This window comes from Bison bison, unplaced genomic scaffold (assembly GCF_000754665.1).
Source record: "Bison bison bison isolate TAMUID 2011002044 unplaced genomic scaffold, Bison_UMD1.0 scf7180017864476, whole genome shotgun sequence".
Taxonomy (NCBI): Eukaryota; Metazoa; Chordata; class Mammalia; order Artiodactyla; family Bovidae; genus Bison; species Bison bison.
Genome location: NW_011495037.1, coordinates 1116703 through 1139138, shown reverse-complemented (window position 1 = coordinate 1139138; position 22436 = coordinate 1116703). Strand labels below are relative to the sequence as shown.

The following is a 22436-nucleotide window of genomic DNA, read 5'->3' as shown; positions in this document are numbered from 1 at the left end:
CAAAGAGATAGGGAAAGTCAAGGGACCAACTTGGAGGAACTGGAGAGTCGCTGTACCTCGAGGAGGGTCTTACAGAGTTTGGGTGAGACTGGCTGTTTCCTTCCTTTATAGCATCTAGAGGCTTCTGTTGGGAGCCCCGGGGCTTGCTGCAGGCTCAGTGTTCGGGCGCGCTGGGTAGGCGCAGAGGCCGCGGCTGCAGCTCCCACCCCAGAGCCCAGGTCTGCAGGGAAGACAGTAGAGTCCTTCTTCCGTCCTAACCTCCGAGTCGGCTCTCGTGGGCCTTTAAAAAACAATAACAACAAGGCAGCAGCGCGGGCTGAACTCCCCTGCGCGAGCTCCTCTCCTTCGCTGTCCCGGCCGGCTCTTTCCCACCGCCAGCCGAAGACTTCCAGCCTGATGCACCCCAGCCTCCCCGCGGGCGGGGTGGACCCGCAGACGGCTAAGTGGCGGCGCGCCCCCAAGGGGCGGGACGCGCCGGCCCCCGGACTTCCGCGCGCCGCGCTCGTGCCGCGGGCGTGGGGCGGGTCCGCGCCGCCCGCCGGCCCTCTCGACCCCCGCCCACCGGAAGTCGTGGAGCGCTAGGCGGGCGAGGAAGACGTCGCCGCGGGGCTCGGAGCAGCGCGCCTACCCGGCAAGTAGCCGGCGTCCGCTTGGGTGGGCCGGGTTCCGGGAGGTCTGGGGCCGGGCGGGCGGACACCTCGGGGAGCCGGGGGTCGGGGAGCCGGCCGTCCTTTCGGCTGAGTCGCCTTCCTCTGAGGGGAGGGTCCCTCTCGCAACTCTACCTTTCTTGAAGCTTCATTTTGACTATAAAACCTATTTATTATTATTTTTTTTAAAAGAAATCTCAGAATCCTAAGCAAAGAGCCCAGCGTTTCAGAAGGCTTTAAAAGTTCTCCTGGTGGGAGCCTCCGCCAGGCACGCTTGAGTCTGTGCTGAAAGTTTTGGTTTTGGTTTGCTTATTTGGGACCTTGTCCAAAAGCTAATTTGGATGAAAAGACTTAGGGCTGGCAGCGGTGAGCTCGTTTTCAGTATTGTTTGTTAGGACCTATCCAGTTTTTCATGGCAGTAAACTTTAAAAATCCTTAAAAATGTGGCCCATTTTAACATCTTAAGTAATGTGTTGGTTACAGATGGAGTTAAGCAACTCACTGAAATAAAAAAGTAGATGAGCAGATACAGACTTACCTCCTCCTGAAGCAAAGTGACTATTCCTCAGATGTCCAGCTTTGTGTTGGATGTTTTGCACTTCATCTATAGAGTCATTTGCTCCCTGTGATATTTTTTAAATTTATTCATTTAACAAATGCCTCCTGATAAATCAGTTATCTGTGCGAGTTTTCACCTCCTATGAATTAGTTATCTGCTCCCTCCTCCTCGATATTTTTTCCTGCATGTGGCACTCAGCTCACCGCCACTTTCTGAATGTCCTTCCGCCTCCCTGGCCACTCTTGCTATGTTTCCAGGTTTCTCTTCTTCTCAGCTACCACACGTTAGACTGCTACGGTGTTTGGTTCTTGGCCAGATTCCCTTTTGAACCATACTTTCTCCCAAGGCAATTTCTATCCCAAGGCATATTTCATGACTGTAAATACCATCTATAAGCTGATGACTTTCAGATTTTTCTTTGTAGCTTCACTTCTCTCCTGAGCTCTAGATTCACATCTAGTATCTAGCTTAGCATCTCCACTTGGAAGTCTGATGGGCATTTAAATTTAGTGTGTTTCAGAAGAATTACTGACAGGCACCCACTCAGTCCTCTCTTCCGTTCTCCTCTCATTTACCTTCCTAATCACAGGAAATGTTACTGCCATCCAGTGAGGCTGCAAGTCTAGGGGTTGTCATTTGATTCCTTTTTTCAGCTCAGACCCCACATCCAAGCATCCAGCAAACTGTTGACTCTGCCTTGAAAAGATAGCTCAAAGCCGATCATACGTTACGCCCTCTCTAACGCAAACCACAGTCCTCTTGTACTCGGAAGACTGTGACGACTGATCACGTCTTCCGGCCTCTACCCTTGCTCTTGTCTTCAGCGTTTCTCCAGACAGCAGCTATTTTTAGAAATATCTAGTCAGAGCTTTCCCCTCTCTTCAGAACCTTCTGGTGGCTTCTCATCAGAATCATAAAAACAAAACTCTGACTGTGGCTACAGACCCTGTGTCATCACACCCCTGACTGCTTTCATGGGGATCTCTCCAGCTTCCCCACCCTGCTCACTTGGCTGGAGTGGCTCTGATTTTGCTTCCATTCTCCTTGCCTGCAGGGGTCTCTGCTCGACTGTCGCAGGCTGTACACCTTTACCCATTCCCCTGTTCCGGCTTTCTCAAGGATTACTGCCTTAGTCCTGGTAACGTCTTCTCGACCCTGACTGTCTGGGTCAGTGGCTGTTAGATACTGAACAGTACTCTCTAATATCCCATGAAGCTGATGGCACTTTTAAATCATTGGTTGCTAAAGCTCTCTAATATTAAAAGAGCACAAGCATTTTTCTCCCAAGTCTCATTTTGATAAAATGTACAGTTTGCGTTTTTGTAAAATGTTTCTGTTTTGGAGAAGATTTGCACTTTAAGGCCAGTTCTCCTTTTGAAATATAGAAAATGAAAGGAAAATCCTCCATTTACTGGAAAGAATATGCAAGTTTTTTTCTTTTCCAATTTCTTCTCTTCAGTGGGAAGCAGTAATCTCTGACTTGGAGCCTTGTTGAATGGTTCCAGAAGCAGGTCATCATAACAGGAAGAAGATAAATGAAGGTGCTTGTTCAGAGGTTATTATATGCATTTTTAAGTTGTGTAGTGACTCAGCCAGTACCACAGAATATCAAGCTTGCATAACAAAATTCAGTTCTCTTTTTAAAATATGTGGGAATGGAAATAAAAAGCAATATTTTCATCTTCTCAAAAAGCTGTTGGGGAATAAAAGATCATTTAATTTATAATATTTATTTTCTATTTTAATCCCAAGCAGCTAGTTCTGTGATATTATCAGTAGTGTATATCCTACCTTCCTCTCTTTTAAAAGACTAGAAAAAACTTTCTCATGTCAGAATTGGGATTTCAGATGTTTGAATAAATATTTATGGTAGAAGATTAAATAAAAATTCAAAGTAAAGGGATTTGGAACATGGAATGAGTAGGAGGGATAAAGGGAAGCCTTGAGGGAAGTTGGGATCAGAACTCCTGCCCTAGGCTTCTCCTTGATCAGACAGCACTCATTAGCATGGAGCATCTTAGCAGCTGAGAAAAGAGGCAGGCTCTGCAGGGGAAGATCAGCTTGTGCTTTTTTGTTTTTCTACCTGACAGAAGCAGTTTTTTTTTTAATTGTTCCATTTATTTATTTTTGGCTGTGTGGGATCTTCGTGGCTGCCTCGGCTTTCTCTAGTTGCGGTGAGCCGGGGCTGCTCTCTGGTTGTGGCCTATGGGCTTCTCCTGGTGTTTCTCTTGCTGCAGAACACAGGCTCTAGAGCATTAAGGCTTCAGTAGTTTCAGCTCCTGGGCTCTAGAGCACAGGCTTAATAGTTGTGCATATGGGCTTAGTTTTTCCAAGGAGTGTGGAATCCTGGTCTTCCCCTGACCAGGGATTGAACCCATGCCTCCTGCATTGGCAGGTGGATTCTTTATACCACTGAGTCACCAGGAAACCCTTGATAGAAGCAGTTTTTTAAAGTAATTTAACATTTACTTGCTCAAGGATCTGTTTTAGGTACTGTGGAAATGAATACTCTGTCCTCTGCTGTGTGTGTTGTTCAGTGGAATATTGGAGGACCACTATTCGGTTTAGAGTTAGAAAACCCCAACTATTAGAAATTTGTATATAGGTTTAAAAAAAAAAAAGGGGGAGGTCAAGCAGAGTTAAACCTGGATGTGGGTTAAACCCATCCAAAATGTGCACGTGTGGCACCTAAGGAATATACTCTCTGGGGCATCAGGTTAACATGACCTCTGTTTAGAAATACAAAACCTAGAGAACAACATATTTCCTAAAAAAAAAAAAAAAATTTTTTTTCCCAGATTACATCCATACATCTACCATACACAGATAAACAATGTTACCTTTTTGATGTACTTCTTTCCAATCTGTATTCTCTGTAGTTTGTTTTTACAAAGCTAAGATCATAGTACAGGATCATTAAAATTTCTTATATGTTATTAAAGTTTTCTCATGTTGTTAAAATAATTCATAACATTTGTAAACACTGTAATGATTTCACAGAGTTCGTCATGTGAATAGTATGGCATAGTTTATGTTGCCATTCCCTACTATTTGAAATTTTTGATTATTTACCTCCAGTAGAATGTTGGCTAGCCTACAATACTGTATTCAAGTTCTCTAATAAGAAATATATTGTCATATAACTCATATTTCAAAATTTCAATAAAATAGTTCCCTAGATCCTGTGATAGGAGAAAGCTGAGCAAGTTTGAGAAATAAAACAAAACCCACGTGTAGGGAACTGGGGGAGCAGAGGAGAAAGAAGCATGAGATGAGCTTGGAGCTGAAGGAGTCAGATCATGAAGGGCATCCTTTGCCATATTAAGAAATTCTGATTCTAAGAGCAGTGGGAAGCCATTGGAGGGTTGTTCGGTTCAGTCGCTCAGTCGTGTCAGACTCTTTGGGACCCCATAGACTGTAGCACGCCAGGCTTCCCTGTCCCATCACCAACTCCTGGAGCTTGATCAAATTCATGTCCATCGAGTCGGTGATGCCATCCAACCATCTCATCCTCTTTTATCCCCTTCTCCTCCTGTCTTTCCCAGTTTCAGGGTCTTTTTCCAATGAGTCAGTTCTTTGCATCAGGTGGCCAAAGTATTGGAGTTTCAGCTTCAGCATCCGTTCTTCCAGTGAACACCCAGGACTGATATCCTTTAGGATGGACTGGTTGGACCTCCTTGCAGTCCAAGGGACTCTCAAGAGTCTTCTCCAACACCACAGTTCAAAAGCATCATTTCTTCAGCACTCAGTTTTCTTTATAGTCCAACTCTCACATCCATACATCACTACTGGAAAAAGCATAGCTTAAAATTGTGTGGCTGCTGAGTGGAGAATGAATTAGACTGACCAAGAGTGGCCATAGAAGACCAGTTAGGAAGGAGCAGTGTAGTGGACTAGGGGAAAGATATTGATGTAGAATGAAAATGCAATGAAGGAGGAAGTGGAACATTTTGAGATGTCTTTTGCAGGTTGACTTGGTGACAGCTTAGAAGTGAAAGTGTAGGAATGGAAGGGACAATGTCAGTGATTCCTGAGGTGTCTGGCTGAGGTGACTGGGCAGATCGATGGTGCCATTTTCCATGGTGGAGAAGTCTGGGGAAATAAGGTGGAAGCTACCTTCCAGACCAGCAAGGAAGGCAAGTTAAAAGTACAGTGCAGTGCGTTTTATAAGAGATATGAGCAGGGTATAATTGGCAGGTGGAGGAGACATGCTTTACTCAATCTGGAGATAAAATTTGTTGTACAGTCGCTCAGTCATGTCCAACTCTTTGCGACCCCATAGACTGCAGCATGTCCGTATTCTGATTGGGTCAATAATTTGTATAATAAGGATGTTAAAGAGTTGTGTTTGGGTGTCCCTCAACCTGAAAAACTGTTAATCTTATATGTGGAATTTTATGATTCATTCGTTCATTCAAAAGGTATTGTTGAATGCTGACTGTTACAAGGCTCTGGAGATACAGGGACAAGAAAGATTTGGTGTTACCCCAGTAGAGTTTACAGGCTAATGAGAAAGATGAGAACCTAAGCAGATACTCACACCATAGTAATTAACTGTCATGAGTGCTGTGCAGGGAAGACGCAGGGTGCCAGACCCCTGAAGATGCCTAACCTTTCTAATGCCAGAGCTGGAACCTAAAGTGGACAACATAGGCCCTGGTTTACTTTGACTCTAGTAAGTATCAATGGGTAATAGTTGATACAATTAATCCTTTCATTTAGACTGGGCCTTCTCCATCCTTATGGATTCTATGGAACTCCCCCAAAGAATAAATCAATGACAACTCACCTTTCATGCAAAGATGGGCACCATAAAGGACAGAAATGGTATGGACCTAAGAAGTAGAAGATATTAAGAAGAGCTGGCAAGAATACACAGAAGAACTGTACAAAAAGGATCTTCATGATCCAGATAATGAAGATGGTGTGATCACCAACCTAGAGCCAAACATCCTGGCATGCAAAGTCAAGTGGAGGAAGCATCACTGTGAACAAAGCTAGTGGAGGTGATGGAATTCCAGTTGAGATATTTCAAATCCTCAAAGGTGATGCTGTGAAAGTGCTGCACTCAATATGCCAGCAAATTTGGAAAACTCAGCAGTGGCCACAGGACTGGAAAAGGTCAGTTTTCATTCCAATCCCAAAGAAAGTCAGTGCCAAAGAATGCTCTAACTACTACACAATTGCACTCATCTCACACTCTCGTAAAGTAATGCTCAAAATTCTCCAAGCCAGGCTTTAAGAGTATGTGAACCGTAAACTTCCAGATGTTCAAACTGGATTTAAAAAAGGCAGAGGAACCAGAAATCAAATTGCCAACATCTGCTGAATCATCGAAAAAGCAAGAGAGTTCCAGAAAAACATATACCTCTGCTTTATTGACTATGCCAAAGCCTTTGATTGTGTGGACCACAACAAACTCTGGAAAATTCTTAAAGAGATGGGACTACCAGACCACCTGACCTGCCTCTTGAGAAATCTGTATACAGGTCAGGAAGCAACAGTTAGAACTGGACATGGAACAACAGACTGGTTCCAGATAGGGAAAGGAGTACGTCAAGGCTGTATATTTTCACCCTGCTTGTTTAACTTGTATACAGAGTACATCATGAGAAACGCTAGGCTGGAAGAAGCACAAGCTGGAATCAAGATTTCTGGGAGAAATATCAATAACCTCAAATATGCAGATACACCGCCCTTATGGCAGAAAGTGAAGAACTAAAGCTCCTCTTGATGAAAGTAAAAGAGGAGAGTGAAAAAGTTGGCTTAAAACTCAATATTCAGAAAACTACGATCATGGCATCTGGTCCCATCACTGTGGCATAATAGATGGAGAAACAGTGAAAACAGTGACAGACTTTATTTTCTTGGGCCCCAGAATCACTGCAGATGGTGACTGAAGCCATGAAGTTAAAAGACACACTCCTGGGAAGAAAAATTATGACCAACCTAGACAGCATGTTAAAAAGCAGAGACATTACTTTGCCCACAAAGGTCCATCTAGTCAAAGCTATGGTTTTTCCAGTAGTCATGTATGGGTGTGAGAGTTGGAATATAAAGAAAGCTGAGCACCGAAGAATTGGTGCTTTTGAATTGTGGTGTTGGAGAAGACTCTTGAGAGTCCCTTGGACTGCAAGGAGATCCAACCAGTCCATCCTAAAGGAAATCAGTCCTGAATATTTATTGGAAGGACTGATGCTGAAGCTGAAACTCCAATACTTTGGCCACCTGATGTGAAGAGCTGACTCATTGGACTTTTCCAATGCTAGGAAAGATTGAAGGCAGGAGGAGAAGGGCATGACAGAAGATGAGATGGTTGGATGGCATCAGCAACTCAATGGACATGAGTTTGAGTAAGCTTTGGGAGTTGGTGATGGATGGGGAGGTCTAGCGTGCTGCAGTTCATGGGGTCACAAAGAGTCGGACACGACTGATAACTGAACTAAACTGACCTTCAGTAAGTGTTATAAATGTAAGATCAGGTGGATTCAAATTCTACCCATTCTATTCCTGAACATATTGATCACCCTAGTGGGGATTTTAAAATATTTTCAGGGTGTGGGTCTGACGTAAAAGTCTGCATGTTCCTCATCTTAACCAGCACAGGTCTGTTCTGTCATGTCCTGGCAATAAATATCCTGGGCCATCTGGGCCATCCGGCTCCCACTAGAATTGCTCACCTCTGCCTCTTTAGCGTGAAATTTGCCATAGACAATACAGGAATGAATGGTGTGGCTGTCTTCCAGTGAAACATACAAAAACAGATGGCAGTGCTGTGTTTTGCTGCTGACTTGCTATAGTTCCCTGGCCTGGATTTGGATGCTGTATCAATTACAGTTTAGTTGCAGAAAACAGAATCTACTCAAGCTAGTTTAAGCAGAAAGGTATATAGTGGTGGATATTACAAAATGTACACTATCATTGGGCGAGTCGAAGAGCTCGGCTCCAGGTTGAGTTTCTGGAAACACCTCGGAACATCACCTGCAGAACTGGGCTAGTGGAGCAGGGACTTTTGCCAAAACTGTGAACCCTCCTGCAGCTCAGCATGCTGCCAGCTCCTGAATCACAGCAGCTCTGCAAAATATTGCTTCATGCTCTGCCTCCCTTCATATTTAACTCAGACATGTTGGCAGAACATAAGTTACACCCAGTACCCTAGCTTTAAGGAAGTCTGGGAAATACAGCTTTTAGTACTTGTAGTACGGGAAGGTTCACTAAAAGGAAGTTGGCATAAATTTGGTTGAGCCTGTCTGCTGTACCTGCTACAGAATGCCCCTTTGGCTACTTAACATCCATACCTTGCCTTCTTTCCATTCTTAAACCTCCAGACCAGGACCGCAGGAGCAGGGCGCTCTCTTCCGATACAATGCAGCCATGCCTCCTAAAAACCAACTGTGCTCACTTTCTCCCAAGATGCCAAATCCCAGAGTCCCACAGGCCACCACACCATCTGCAGTGTTCATCACAGACATTACCCTGAGACCTAACGCCCTGAAGAATTTGGTGGCTCTCCTCCTCCTCACAGGGCAAAGGGGAGTAGGAGAGAGACAGGGCTGCCCAGTGACCAAGAGGAAAACAGCTCAGCCCTAAGAAGTCCCCACACACTTCTTCATCCTCTTTCTCTCTACCAGCCAGTTCCCTCTATTTCCAGGCATTCCGAGTTTCCCTCCTCTTAATGACATCGTCTTCATTTGTAGCTGTTGACTTCTCCTGTCCTTCTTAGCTAAGCTTTCCTCTCTCCTGCACATTTTTGCCTTCGCTGTCACTTGGTTGAGGGCTCTGCTTTCTCACCTAGGTTATTGCAGCAGCCTCTCATCTGATTACTCTTCCTGTCCACAGCCTCACGGCCCTCAGGCTTCATCTCCTTACTCCAACTATCTTAACCTGTCTAAAACAAGTCAGATCATCTCACTCCCCTACTTAACACCTGCCAGGGGCTCTCTGTCTGCCCACAGGATCAAGTTCAAAGTCCTGAGCCAAATATTCTAGGTTCCTTACTCTCTCCAATCCTGCTGTCTGTCTGCCCTGATGTCTAACACTATCCTATCCCCCTCCCATTCCTGCATATGGACTTGAGGCTTCTAAACACCAAGTGCAAAGCCATCCTAACACGCTGTGCCCTCTGGTGCCTCAAGTGTCTTTGCAAATGCTGCTCCCACTGCCTGAAACCGTCCCTTCTCGGCCTTCCTGATGCGAGTGCTCCCTGCTGCAGTGTCCATCCTGAGTGCTCCGGAACACCTGTTACCTGACGGGAGCACCGGTGCAGTGAGTCCTGTCTCTGTATCCTGGCTCCACTTCCCTAAAACACAGCAGGGCTTGGTGCAGAGTAGGTTTTCAGCTGCTGCTGCTGCTAAGTCGCTTCAGTCATGTCTGACTCTGTGCGACCCCATAGATGGAAGCTCCCCCGTCCCTGGGATTCTCCAGGTAAGAACACTGGAATGGGTTGCCATTTCCTTCTCAGCAACATTTATATTTATTAATAATGATAAAGCCTGTTAATTAAGCAAAGAAACTAATTTTGTACGTATTTGCCACAAGATGGTGCTATTCAGATAGGAAAAACAACTGAAAGTTTCTCCAGGGCTGAAGGAGCCAAGTATACTAGATGCCTAAATGTTCGTTAAATGTATTAAATTTCAGAGGCAGTGATTTAAACACATAAGCATTTTCAGTGGTAAACACAAGGACAGGTTGAAAATTGTGGATGAATATGTATTTTATTATCAAATTATTACTGGTCATTGTTTCACTTCCTGTTGTTTGGGAGTCTCTCTTCCAAAGTTGTCAAAATGTTTTTAAAATAGCAAACAGTAACTCTTAATTCTGAGGGCAACAAACTTTTATGGAGGGTTACAGTTGGGTTTTTCAGCGAAACAGGACCAGTAGGTTTCATAGGGGGAGAGGCAGGAAGGGTGGGAGGTTCACTGTAAGGAACTGGCTCTTGTGACTGGCAGGGCTGGACACTCAGATCGGAGTTGACTTTGCAGTTTTGCATCTGAAGGCTGGGAGTTCAGGTGGAATTTCTCTGTTGCCTTCCCAAGGCAGAATTCCTTGGGGAAACCTCAGTATTGCTCTTAAGGCCTTCATTTTTTGGCTAAGTCTCACCCACACTATGGAGAGTAATCTGCTTTACTCAGAGTCTACTGCGTTATTCATTTACATTTTAAATTTAAGATACAGTTGATTTACAACCTTATATTAGATTCAGCCAGACAGCACAGTGACTCAATGTTTTTACAGTTAAAGTTTACTGCTTTAAATGTCAGTCTCATCTAAAAATACCTGCAGGACGACATCTGGACTGATGTTTGACCAAACAACTAGGCACTGTAGCCTTGCCCAGCTGACACATACAATTAACTGTCGCAAAGGTCTAGGTGAGGAAAGTAAACTTTGTGTGAACGAGAAATTCACACTGTTTCAGTTTTGAGTTATGGCCAGGGCAGAGAGGGCTGGCTGTAACCACCCCAAGGAACCTCCTGGGAAGTTTCTGCAGGAAGAGAGGCTGTGGTTGGGATAGGACCCCCTGGGTGCTGCCTTGACCCTCCTGCAACCACAGAAGGCTTCTGCTGGGGGCACCTGGGGACTAGTCAACACGCCAGTTAAGTCCCTGGGTCCGAAAGATCCCCTGGAGGACGGAATGGCAATCCACTCCAGTATTCTTGCCTGGAGAATCCCATGGACACAGGAGCCTGGCGGGCGCAGAGTCAGACACAACTAAAGTGATTTAGCACGCACAAGCATAAAGAAGAGTAAGAACCTTGGGGACACCGTAATCTCACCCCAACAGGTTCCATCCTCTATCATTTAAGTTTTGTTTATGCTACAGACTGAGGTTTGGGGCAGTCCTAAGGAAGGAGTTTTGCTTCCTCTTTTCCTGAGAATAATGAAATAGTCAGAGGGAAGTTCTGGCATCCTCTGCCGCAGCCACTCACCCCTCTGGATGCACACGGCTTAGTTCTGCGTTCTGCTACTAAAGTAAAACTGTAAAGTGTTCTTCAGCTTCTTTGTTATGTATTTAATAACAAAATTAACAGCTAAATGTATGGAGCACTCTTCTAAGCCATTTGATCTTGCTGAAAACCTTAAAGGTAGGATTATAATTATCACCATTTAATGCACAATGAGATCAAAGCACAGAGATACACGTACGGTAACTTGTACAAAGTCTTGGCAATTGTTTTTTTATAGTAGGGCTGGGATTTATGTTCATGCAGTCTGATTCCAGAGCACGTAATCTTCATGAGAATGGAAATTTGTATTTGACTGTTGCCTACTATGATTCTTCTCTATGTTCTTTCTTACTTCCTGTAATATTTTTGCACACTTGCCAAGTATGCATAGATGCCATTCAGTTCTTTTCGTCTTACTCCTGTTAAATGTGGGGGATTCCATTGGCACCTGCCTTTGCCTGAGTCTCCTGATCCTCACCCTGTTGCTCTTCCCTACAGAACTCCAGTATAAGGGCTCCATTCTGTTAAGTTGTATCTTTCCACATTTCTGTTGCCCTGGTGATTAGCTCCATTGGGCTGTGGTCAATAGTAATTGGTCGTTTTGGTCTTAGATCTTTACTGGGGCATGGGATGGAGGTGGGTGTGTCATTCTGTCAAGTTAAAAGCAAAACAAAACAAAAAAATGTTCAGTCTTACAGAGAGCTGCTGCTGCTAAGTCACTTAAGTCGTGTCTGACTCTGTGCGACCCCATAGACGGCAGCCCACCAGGCTCCCAGTCCCTGGGATTCTCCAGGCAAAAACACTGGAGTGTGTTGCCATTTCCTTCTCCAGTGCATGAAAGTGAAAAGTGAAAGTGAAATCACTCAGTCGTGTCCGACTCTTAGCAACCCCATGGACTGCAGCCCACCAGGCTCCTCCGTCCATGGGATTTTCCAGGGAAGAGTACTGGAGTGGGGTGCCATTGCCTTTTCCGTTTACAGAGAGCAGTTTGGCCAAATCTGTCACTGTGACAAACACATTTGTCCTTTGATATAGACATCCCATTTGGGCTCATTATTCTCCAGATGACCTTGCATGTGAATGAAGTGGCACTTATACAAAGTTATTCATTGCAGCATTTTCATAATAGTTATAGACTGGAAACAAATCACATAGTCAAGAACAGGGGACAGTTAGGGTACATTCACATGTTGGGAGATTATGTGGAGTTTCTCTGTATGCTGATATAGAAGGCTCTGAAGTTATTAAGGGAAAAAGCAGTCGCCTGTCTGTCTATTACTCTGGCAGTGTATATGTATATATGCAACGATACTTTCTTAAATAAGGAAAGAACTATATAGATATATGTATAATGGGGGTAACAGGATGAATGGGGAAGAGAAGGATGGTAGTGAGACTTTTCAATACAAAGATTTTCAAAATGTGCCTTTCCAAAGAAGTAAATTAAAGATGTATAAACACAAAAATGTGTACACACACATGTTTATTCCTGTAAGCAAACCTGTGTGCCTTTCCCCAGGGGCACCTTCACTGTCCTCCCACTGAATTGAGGGGAAGGAGCAGAAACCTGAATGTCTGAACCCTGGTGCTGGCTGGCTGTGATGGGGGAGGAAGACGCTGACAAGGCTTTGCAGGATTCTCTCTGCCAGCCTTCTTTCCTTCCCTGTTCTTTCCACATTCCCTGCCTGCCTTCTGTTCTTTTTGTTGATGGAGTTAATTAGCTCAGGGTGAGCATGGTCAGGCTCTGCCCCCCACCTTCCAGCCTGGAGAACCCCTGTGATGAATCTGGACCACTTCTCCATCTCTGGATCACGTGGCGATGGGAAAGACAGATCTGCAGCACAGAAAAACTTCCTGCCTCTTTGCCTCTTGGCTGCCTGCTTACTTTAAGTGAAGTCGCTCAGCTGTGTCCGACTCTTTGCAGCCCCATTGACTGTAGCCTACCAGGCTCCTCCGTCCATGGAATTTTCCAGGCAAGAGTACTGGAGTGGGTTGCCATTTCCTTCTCCCTCCCCAAATTAGAAGAAGTTTTCAGACATTGTCACTGACTTGCTTCTCGCTGGTCTGCTTCAGGTGGAGGTGGGCAGCAGTGCTTGGAAGGTGGAACAGCACATCATAGATTTCTGGAGTGTTTTGCTCTTTTCTGCCAACCAGAATTTAAGAAAAATGAGACATGAAATTGTAATTCTTATCCATAGTGTAATTTTTTCCTTTTGTTTTTTGCGTGTGTGCTAAGTCACTTTAGTCATGTCCGTCTCTGTGATCCCATGGAGGAGCCCACGAGGCTCCTCTGTCCATTGGATTTTTTATGCAAGAATACTGGAGTGGGTTGCCATTCCCTTCTCCACAGGATCTTCCCGTCCCAGGGATTGAACTCATGTCTCTCATGTCTCCAGCATTGGCAGGCAAGTTCTTTACCATTAGCACCACCTGTTTATTTTTTATTTCAAAAATTTCACAATCTAACTTGACACACCATTTTCCCTAGAGGTTTCTGACACTTCTTAGGAAAATCTGCCATCTTATTTCACATGCCCTCATCTGCAGCAACTAGTGTATAAGATAATGAAGTTAAGTTGGTTTAAAAACCTATCTTAATGAGTAAGTGAAGATTATTTTAACTGACACTTTAATAGATTGAATAGTTTAACTTATTTTTAATGCAGGGGAAGCTTCTTTCTGCAATTTTGCATAGTAAAATTTTCTCATGATACAATAACAAAGTCAGCAATAAATCCTAACCAAAGAAGAGAGTCTGAATTCATTCAGGTTTATTATTTGGGATGTATGTATGTAGCATTGGAGGGCTGTCATGCCTTGGACCGCCACTTGGTGGCTGGCATGGTATACTGTGGATCCAAACCTGGCGTTCAGACAGAATGGATGACAGGTGGCAGCCAGCAGTTCCTTCACTATTCAGAGACAGTAGCAAACCTTTCCCTCCTTAAGTACATTAGGAAGAAAATTCTCTTATTTTTTCTTCCCTTAACATTTTTCACCAGTTTTGCTACATGGTTTCTTCTGAACCTGAATTATTTTGGCATATGTAAACTACATGTTACTTAGGACATTATGAATCAGATTCTCATTTCTACTTGAACTCTGGTTTTTGCCCATGAACAATAAATAAAAATGCTTGGAATATAGCCTATGGGCCCATATTTTGAAAACATGGAATTTATATTTATTCTAAATTTTCTGTCTTTTTATAAAAGAATCCCCCTTGAAACTGCCTATTTTGAGAATTACATTAGCAACACTGTGAACATTATCTGAATATTTGTTTAAATTAGGCTCACATGGAGTCCCTTTCACAGATGATCTAATTCTTCCATCTGAATTTAGAATTTTTTAAATAAAAGAACAAGTATAGACTATAATGATTATTTGTTAATTTCACTGATGAAAACTACAAGGCTTTGTTTCCAGATTTCACTTCCACACCAAGATGTTAATTTCTCCGTAGGTGAATAAATATGTTTTCTTAAGTATTCTCAGGATTAACTGGAAAAAGATATTCCTTACTTTTCACAATCCTTACTATAGTTCTCTACCAGCCCCATTATAATGTAGCCTGACTGTAGACAAAAAAAAAGACTCTAACCCAGTGAATCCTGGCGTGTCGTTTGACATTTCAGATCTTCTCTTTATTCTGAGTCAGTAGAGCTACCTGCTAGCCATCTTTAGGATATTTGTATTGTTTTGTATTTGTGTTTGATATAAAAATAAATTTTGAATATTGGAATATTCTGTTTCTTTAGGTTTTGCTCTTTCTAGTCTACACAATAATTTGTTAGAATAAAGAAGTTGGATTTATACTCCATATGGTTAGAGTTGATAGGGTATCTTTTCACTAAATACCAAAGTAATTTATTATAATATGGAAGTTTATAGCATGAATATAGTACCATTTAAAATTTCCAAATGTCTCCTGTTGTATTAAACTGGGCCCTCTTTAACTTAGCCTTGACTACCTGTCGTAGCCCTTGTGAAGCTCAAAAAAGACAAGTGATTTAATTTCCCAGTGATCTCTTTGGCACTTCTTTCTTCAAGAATGTTATATTAGAATCCTGAGGTTTTTCAGGTTGAATGAAATTTTCCACTTTTAATGTTTTGATTGAGTTTACATTATACTTCTGCTTTGTTATTTCTCCTTTTAGAACGAAATGAAATGCTGAGAAATAAATAAAGCTTTCCTCTTCTGACTCGGATCTTTATAATGGGTATCGGAAAGTCTAAAATGGATCCCTGTCATCTTTCTGTGCCTTGGGGTAAAAGCCAGAGTGTGGATACTAGTCAAAGCCATCACATGTCAGATTCCAAGCAATCTGAAGAAATCTCCCTGCATGGTGATGCTGTGTGCAGCAGTACCGCAGAGATGCCAGCAGGGGAGCAGGAGGAAGTGGAGGAGAGGCCAGAAGAGGACACAGAAGAAGAGGTGTTCCTCAAATTTGTGATACTGCACGCTGAAGAAGACACAGGTGAAGCCCTCCGAGTCCAGAGCCTGCTGGAAAACGATTTTGGCATCAGGCCTGGAATCATCTTTGCCGAGATGCCATGTGGCAGACAGCATTTACAGAACTTGGATGATGCTGTCAACGGGTCTGCCTGGACTATCTTACTGTTGACTGAAAACTTCTTAAGGGACACCTGGTGTAAGTTCCAGTTCTATTCGTCCCTCATGAACTCCGTTAACAGGCAGCACAAATACAACTCCGTCATCCCCATGCGGCCCCTGAACAATCCCCTGCCCCGAGAGAGAACTCCCTTTGCTCTACGAACCATCAACGCCCTGGAGGAAGAAAGTCGTGGCTTCCCTACCCAAGTGGAAAGGATTTTTCAGGAGTCTGTGTACAGGATACAGCAAGCTATATGGAAAGAGACCAGAAATACGGTACAAAGGCAATCTGTTGCCTGAGACAGCACACACAACACACGACAGACTCTTGTTTTGTAAAACAAAGGATTTATCTTCACTTGCGAAAACAAGTTCCTAGGAAAAGTTTCAATGAAAGAGAACCTGCCTCTTACAGAAACCTGTGGAGCCCAAGAAAGATAAATTTCTGCAGGACAGTCCGTAGAGTTGTGGTATTTGCTGATGTTTCCATAAACTGGGACTCTTTAGAGTTTCAAGAGCTCTGTTTCCTCTCAGTTTTCCTGGTTCATGATTACTACAAAGGATATTTTAAATTCATCTTCTTATATTGAACTTGAACGAAAACTTACAGACATTTTAAAAATGCAATTAATTACCCTTTGATTTTGTTCTCAAAGGACACACAGAAAAAAACGACCTGGAGACATCTGACCAGCCTGCCTTTCGAGGTACCTCTCACAAATGTCGTAATGAAGCACTCCGGGTGTTGTCACCCAGACACGAGGACAGCCAGGCTAGAACGTTGAGAATGTTGAGTGCTGATAAGTGTGAAACCCAGAATAGATGCGGCAGTGGTGGGGCTCCTTAAAAGAATCCAGTCAAATGTCCTTCCCCTTCTGCTGTAGTGTACATATTTGCAGGCAGTTCCCACCACATTTGTTGGTACTGTGGGTAGGGAGTCTGTGCCTGGTGTGGACATGACCCCTGGAGCCAGAAGCTCTCTATGTTGGTCATTGGCTATGACCAGAACTTTGTTTGAAGAGCTTCTGAAAGGTGTGTGTATCCTTGGCCAGATGTTCTCCTTTAAAATCAATAACCTCTCCTTTGCAAGCAGTTAAAAATTCCTGTCTCGCACAGTACTTTATCAAGGAAATATTTCTCAGTAGCCTGAGAGTGTGTGTGTGTGTGTGTGTGTGTATGTATGTATGTTGTAGATTACTTTCAGACTTGAAGTGGAAAATGCATTTTATGGTTTCTTGTCCCACAGTGATAGCGAATCAGAGCCTCCAAACAGACCAGTTCCTTTCTTTCACAGCCCTTCTGCCCCAGCTGAAATTGACAGAGAACTATATCAAGTGCAGACCAGGAATGGGAGAGAGTGAGTCCCGTCATGCTGTAATGAGATAAGCACCCGATACGGTGTCAGAGCACCTGGTTCTTTCCAGTCTTTTTCACTGAGGAGGAATGTGACCGTGGGCAAGCTACTACCCTCCTTCATCTGTGTAAAGAAAGGATTGGATTGATAAATCTGCACAGGGCATTGTTTCTCTCCTGGAATGTGAACAACTAGGAACCAGGAAAGGGAACAAGCAAACAAATGATAGAATTTTATGATGCAATATATAATTTAATAGATGCAGGAGGCTTCATATATATGCTCACAATGAAAGGATGTTGTATATGTTTACAGCGTAATTGATTTCTAATGCTACCCATTATGCTCTTACAGTCACAGAAAAACATTACAATGCATGCTTAGATTTTTTTTAATTAAAAAAATTTTTTTTTCTAGAGACCTTTGCTGCAGAAACATTCTGCCCTATTTTTCTTTCTCTTTATCCCCACTTCTCCATATCCCCTTGCTAACACTGGGGTTTGCTCACAGCTTTCTGCAGTCCGCCTCTTCACAGTCATGAACCAACATGTTTCATAATCTTGCAAGTAAGTCAGACCTCCCCTGATACTAGTACTTATTAAAAATAAGATTCTTCTCATTGCGTTGTGACTTAAAAGTTCCCTCTGTCATAGTAGCTGACTACTCACTTTTCTTTTTCAGTTCTAATGATAAGCATTTTTTTTGTTGTTGCTATACTGCTTCCTGCATCTCCAGTTTCATATACAAATAAAACATTAACCACTTACCCTTGCCTGCCTGCCTGCCAAAGTTGGAGCAATTGACGCTGGATGGTGTTTTTTAATAAATGTTTTTATTCTTTACCTTGACTAAACTTGATTATTTCCTGTGTCAGTGAAGATTGTAGAAAAGTATTTTTTAAAAAAGGCGTCAATCTGTACTTCTCCACAGATCACCAGGCACAATGTCGTCACTTGATTTGGAGTCAAATACATTTTTTATGATGAAGAAAAATGTTAAGTACTGAGTAACTGGTTATGTTGAAATTAACAATTGTAATAAGGGGTTATGAAAATAACAGGATAAAAAGAGGTAAAGCTGTGGCCTTTTTCATGTGAGTGTGTATACGCATGTACATTCAGACTTACACACAGGGAAATTGGGTAAAATTTTGCCACATGCTGGAGAATATCCATTTTGAGTGTCTCTGGGCCTTGTTGCTCACCCTGGAGCCACAGGGGAACCTGAGTTGTGTCTGTGTGTGTCAGGATTCTTTCAGCTGTAAGAGAAGAGAAAAGCCAATGCTGTATGACCTGCACTGTAAGGTAGACTTACTGTCTGACTTAGCAAGAGGTCCCCTTATGTGCCTCAAAGATGTCATTAAAAACCCAGTTCTTAGATACAGTGGAGTATTATGCCACCTTAAAAAGAAATAAAATTCTGATACATGCTATAACATGGAAACTTGAAAGCATAGAGCTACAGGAAGAAAGACACAAAGGGACAACTAGGGTTCCACTTATATGAGGTGCCTAGAGCAGCAAAGTCATAGAGAAAAATAGAGGCGACTAGGGGCCACGGAAAGGGAAAAAACAGGAATTGGGTTTTATGGGTATAAAGTTTTATGTTTGGGATGATGAAGTTCTGGAAATGGACAGTGCTGATGGTTGCCAAACATTGTGAGTGTATTTAATGCCACTGAATTGTATGCTTTAAATGGTAAGTTATATATGCATTTTACTGCAATAATATTTTAAAAACCAGGGTCTTTCCATCATTTTGCTCTGCCATCCTCAGCGTCCCAGCTGAGTTTTCCTTAAGAGTTGTACCATTGCTGCCTATCAGGCACAGACATTGGAGCATCCAGCTGAATCAGACGGTGGGAGTGGTTTCACCCAAGTGAGGAAAAATATTTCATTGCATTGTTGAAAATATAGTTTATACATGGTGATAATAAAAAGTCATCTGACTTCTAATTGGTTTCATTATTATTTAAAATTTTCTCCACCTGCATCCGGTGGACCCTGCCTGTCACCTCCTCCTGCCACCACACTGCTGTGGAGTCAGACTGCCTGGGGTTTTGTTTGTTTACTGTGTATCTTTTAAGTTAATTTCTTTATTTTGGCTGTGCTGGGTCTTCATTGTCCTACACAGGCTTTCTGTAGTTGCAGAGAGCAGGGGCTACTGCCTTAGTCACTGTGTGGGCTTCTCAGTGCAGGGCTTCTCTTGCAGAGCACAGGCAGTGGACACACGGGCTTCAGCGACTGCTTTGTGAGGGCTCAGCACTTGCTGCATGTGGGCTCCAGAGGACAGGCTCGGCAGTTGTACATGGGCTCAGCTGCCCTGCAGCATGCAGGATCTTCCTGGACTAGGGATTGAACCGGTGTCCCCTGCATTGCAAAGTGGATTCTTAGCCACTGAACCACCAATGTTTACTGTGTATCTTTATTCTCAGTTCTATGGTATTTGAGTATTTACATTGTCATCTTTACAGATACCTTTTACAAATACTGAGTATAATTCCCTGTGCTATATATAATAGGTCCTTGTGGATTATCTGATTTATGTAGAGTGTGTATTTGTTTATCCCAACTTCCTAGTTCTCTCCCCCATTCCACTTTCCTATGTGAAAACAGACCATGTTTGTTTTCTGTGTCTAGTGAGGTTTTTTTGGAAATGAGTTCATTTGCATTTATTTTTCCAGGCCAGAATACTGGAGTGGGTAGCCCTTGCCTTCTCCAGGGGAATCTTCCCAACCCAGGGATCACACCCAGGTCTCCTGCATTGCAGGTAGATTCTTTACCAACTGAGCCACCAGGGAAGCCCTTAGATTCCACAGATAAGCAATATTATATGATATTTATCTTTGTCTGGCTTACTTCATTTAGTATGGTAATATCTAGGCCCATTCGTGTTCTTACAAATGGTATTTTGTCGTTCTTTTTAATGGCTAATATTCCAGTGTATAAATGTACCACAGCTTCTTTATCTGTTCATCTGTCAGTGGACATCTAGGTTGCTTCCATGTCTTGGCTATTGTAAATAGTGCTGCAGTGAACTCTGGGGTTGAATCAGACCTATGTCCTCTACAGATTGTGACCTTCCTGGGTCTTGGTGTTCTCATCCAAAAATGAAGACGGTAATGCCTCCCTGGTAGGGTTATTTTGGGGGTTAAATTAAATAATACATGTGAGGTACTCAAATAGTGAGCAATGTATGACTTACCATACCACTTCTGTCCTACTGGAACTATTGTGGCCTATACACATTTACTTTGTAACATGGGAAGGGGCAGAGGGCAAATATAATCACCCACAACCTTGTTCTTAGAACCCTTGCAACTTGTAAGGAATAGGTTTTAAACAAAGAGGAAGCAAGATGCTGAGCCTTATTTCCATGTGCAGTTCTGTTCCCTTCCAGGCTCTGATCTTTGAGAAGCCTGTCCTAATCAGCCGATGCGTAGATTACGGGTGTGGGTGTGGAGGAGGCTGGGGGCAGGGCCCATGACTAACAAGGAGCTTGGACCATAGACTGGGAAAGTGGGAATGTGGAGTCTTGACGTGCCAGCTCTGAAGCCAGTTCAGGGGAATGGCCCTGAAGGGGAGGCCTTCAGTTGTGTGTTGTTGCTCCTCAGGCTCAGAAGAGGTAGGTAAATGTTGCATATATTTGCATTGGAGCAGGGTAACCCCTTTAACTCAGCCGTCTTCTAGAGCTCAGGATTGGCTGAATCATTTTGCCTAGCCTGGGAATACAGGCTGCTTGAAGCTGCTTAGACTGTTTCCCCTGAGAGGAGTGCTCATCTGCTATTCAGCTTCCCTGACTGGATTTTTGCCCTGAGTTCAGGGTTGCTTGCTGAACTTAATCTTCCAGTGCAGGTCAGGGCTGTTTTCCGCTTCAGTCCCAGGTCCTTCGCTTCTGCAGATCCCAAATTTAAAGCCTTCGTGGAGCCTTGGCGTGGGCCCAAACCTCCTGCCAGGGCCTCGGGCCTCCGGGTGTAAGGATGGAGGGAGATAGTTACAGAGACAACTTCCCTGGGTCCTCTCGTCCCGTGCACTCATTTCTAAACCCCTGGCCTGTGTGGCTAGTGAGGTGAGCGTTAGCGTGTCTGCCCGAGGTGTCAGCCCTGAGTCTGGGCCTTTCCCCCTCATCACAGTCTTAGGTTCCTGGTCTCCTGTCATCTGATGGGCTGTCACTGAACACGACTGTGCCCTCTGTACCCGGGGGAAGGTCTGAAGGGGAGGAGGAAAGTTCAGCGAGCTGCCAAGCACCTGAAAAAGCAAAACCGTAAAAATGAATATCGACATCTTTAAAGCAGTGACCAAAAGGAGTGAATACAGGAGAACCAGTGTTTTTGTCCATGGAACTGATGTTTCTCAGGAGATTCCAAGGATGAAAACAATATTCTTATGTAAATTTGTATTCCAAGTCAATTTGGCAACCGGCATTGTCAATTAACACATTAAGTATGAGTTGGAGTAAACAATACTTGGAAGTGCCATTAATTAATACCTTAAGAGTGTAAAAATGACTCAATGAAAAGCTAAGTTAATCTGTGGAGAAAAATAAAAGACTCTGGTTCCCCCTCCTCTTTGCCAGTGTCCCAGCTTCCACATGGTTTACTCCATCTTCTGCCCTGGTTCACACCTCCCTCCCTTTCTGGCAGGAGTGAGAATAGTCCTGGGGGAAAAGAGCTCCTTTATTTGGTAGATCATGCCTCCCGTCTTTCCAAATAGTCAGTTCTGAGTCATTTTACTCTGAGGTGAATAAATAGGAATGCTTTTTTTTTTAAACAACAAAAACCTGCCTTTAAGCAGTTTTGTAATCTAATTGAAAATATTCCTTCCAGCCTTCCAGTTACCTCCTCCAAAAAACAGGTTTCAAACAAGGAAGTCTCTACAAACGAGCTTCTCCCAGGGGATTTCCGCGGTTACATTGACTGAGACACATTACCAACTTTACAGTTGTTTTAAGTATATTTATAAATAAAAACACTGTCACACAAATCTAGAGTTATGTTGGGGTGATAGTTATACAATTTTGCAACTGTGCTAAAAACTTGAATTGTACACCTTAAATGGGTAAATGTTATGATATATAAAATATAGCTCAATAAAGAATGAGCAAATGAAACCCCATAAGCAGCAATAACAAAATTCTATGATGACTTGGAATACTATTTGGCAGTCGATAATGTTGTAAGTGCGCATATTTTGCAAACTGAGCAATCCCTCTTCTATATTTGTACCCTAGAGAAGTTCCCACGAGTACCCAAAGATGCACATATGAGAAAGATGTCTCTTGTAATATTCTTTGAATAGTAAAAAAT

General features: G+C 43.2%; 1 protein-coding gene across 4 annotated transcripts; it reads left to right on the top strand.

Moving 5' to 3' along the window:
- The first annotated feature begins 522 nt into the window (after positions 1-522).
- TICAM2 (toll-like receptor adaptor molecule 2) lies at positions 523-19195 on the top strand. 4 transcript variants are annotated; one of them, XM_010862083.1, is made up of 3 exons: positions 523-631; positions 9419-9630; positions 15320-19195. In XM_010862083.1, the coding sequence occupies exon 3, from the start codon at positions 15379-15381 to the stop codon at positions 16075-16077; it is 699 nt and encodes a 232-aa protein (XP_010860385.1). In that variant the 5' UTR covers positions 523-631; positions 9419-9630; positions 15320-15378; the 3' UTR covers positions 16078-19195. The 4 variants fall into 4 exon arrangements, with proteins under 4 accessions (XP_010860385.1, XP_010860384.1, XP_010860383.1 ...); XM_010862082.1 differs by having other exon boundaries at positions 523-654; XM_010862081.1 differs by lacking the exon at positions 9419-9630 and having other exon boundaries at positions 523-654.
- The last annotated feature ends 3241 nt before the right edge of the window (positions 19196-22436 follow it).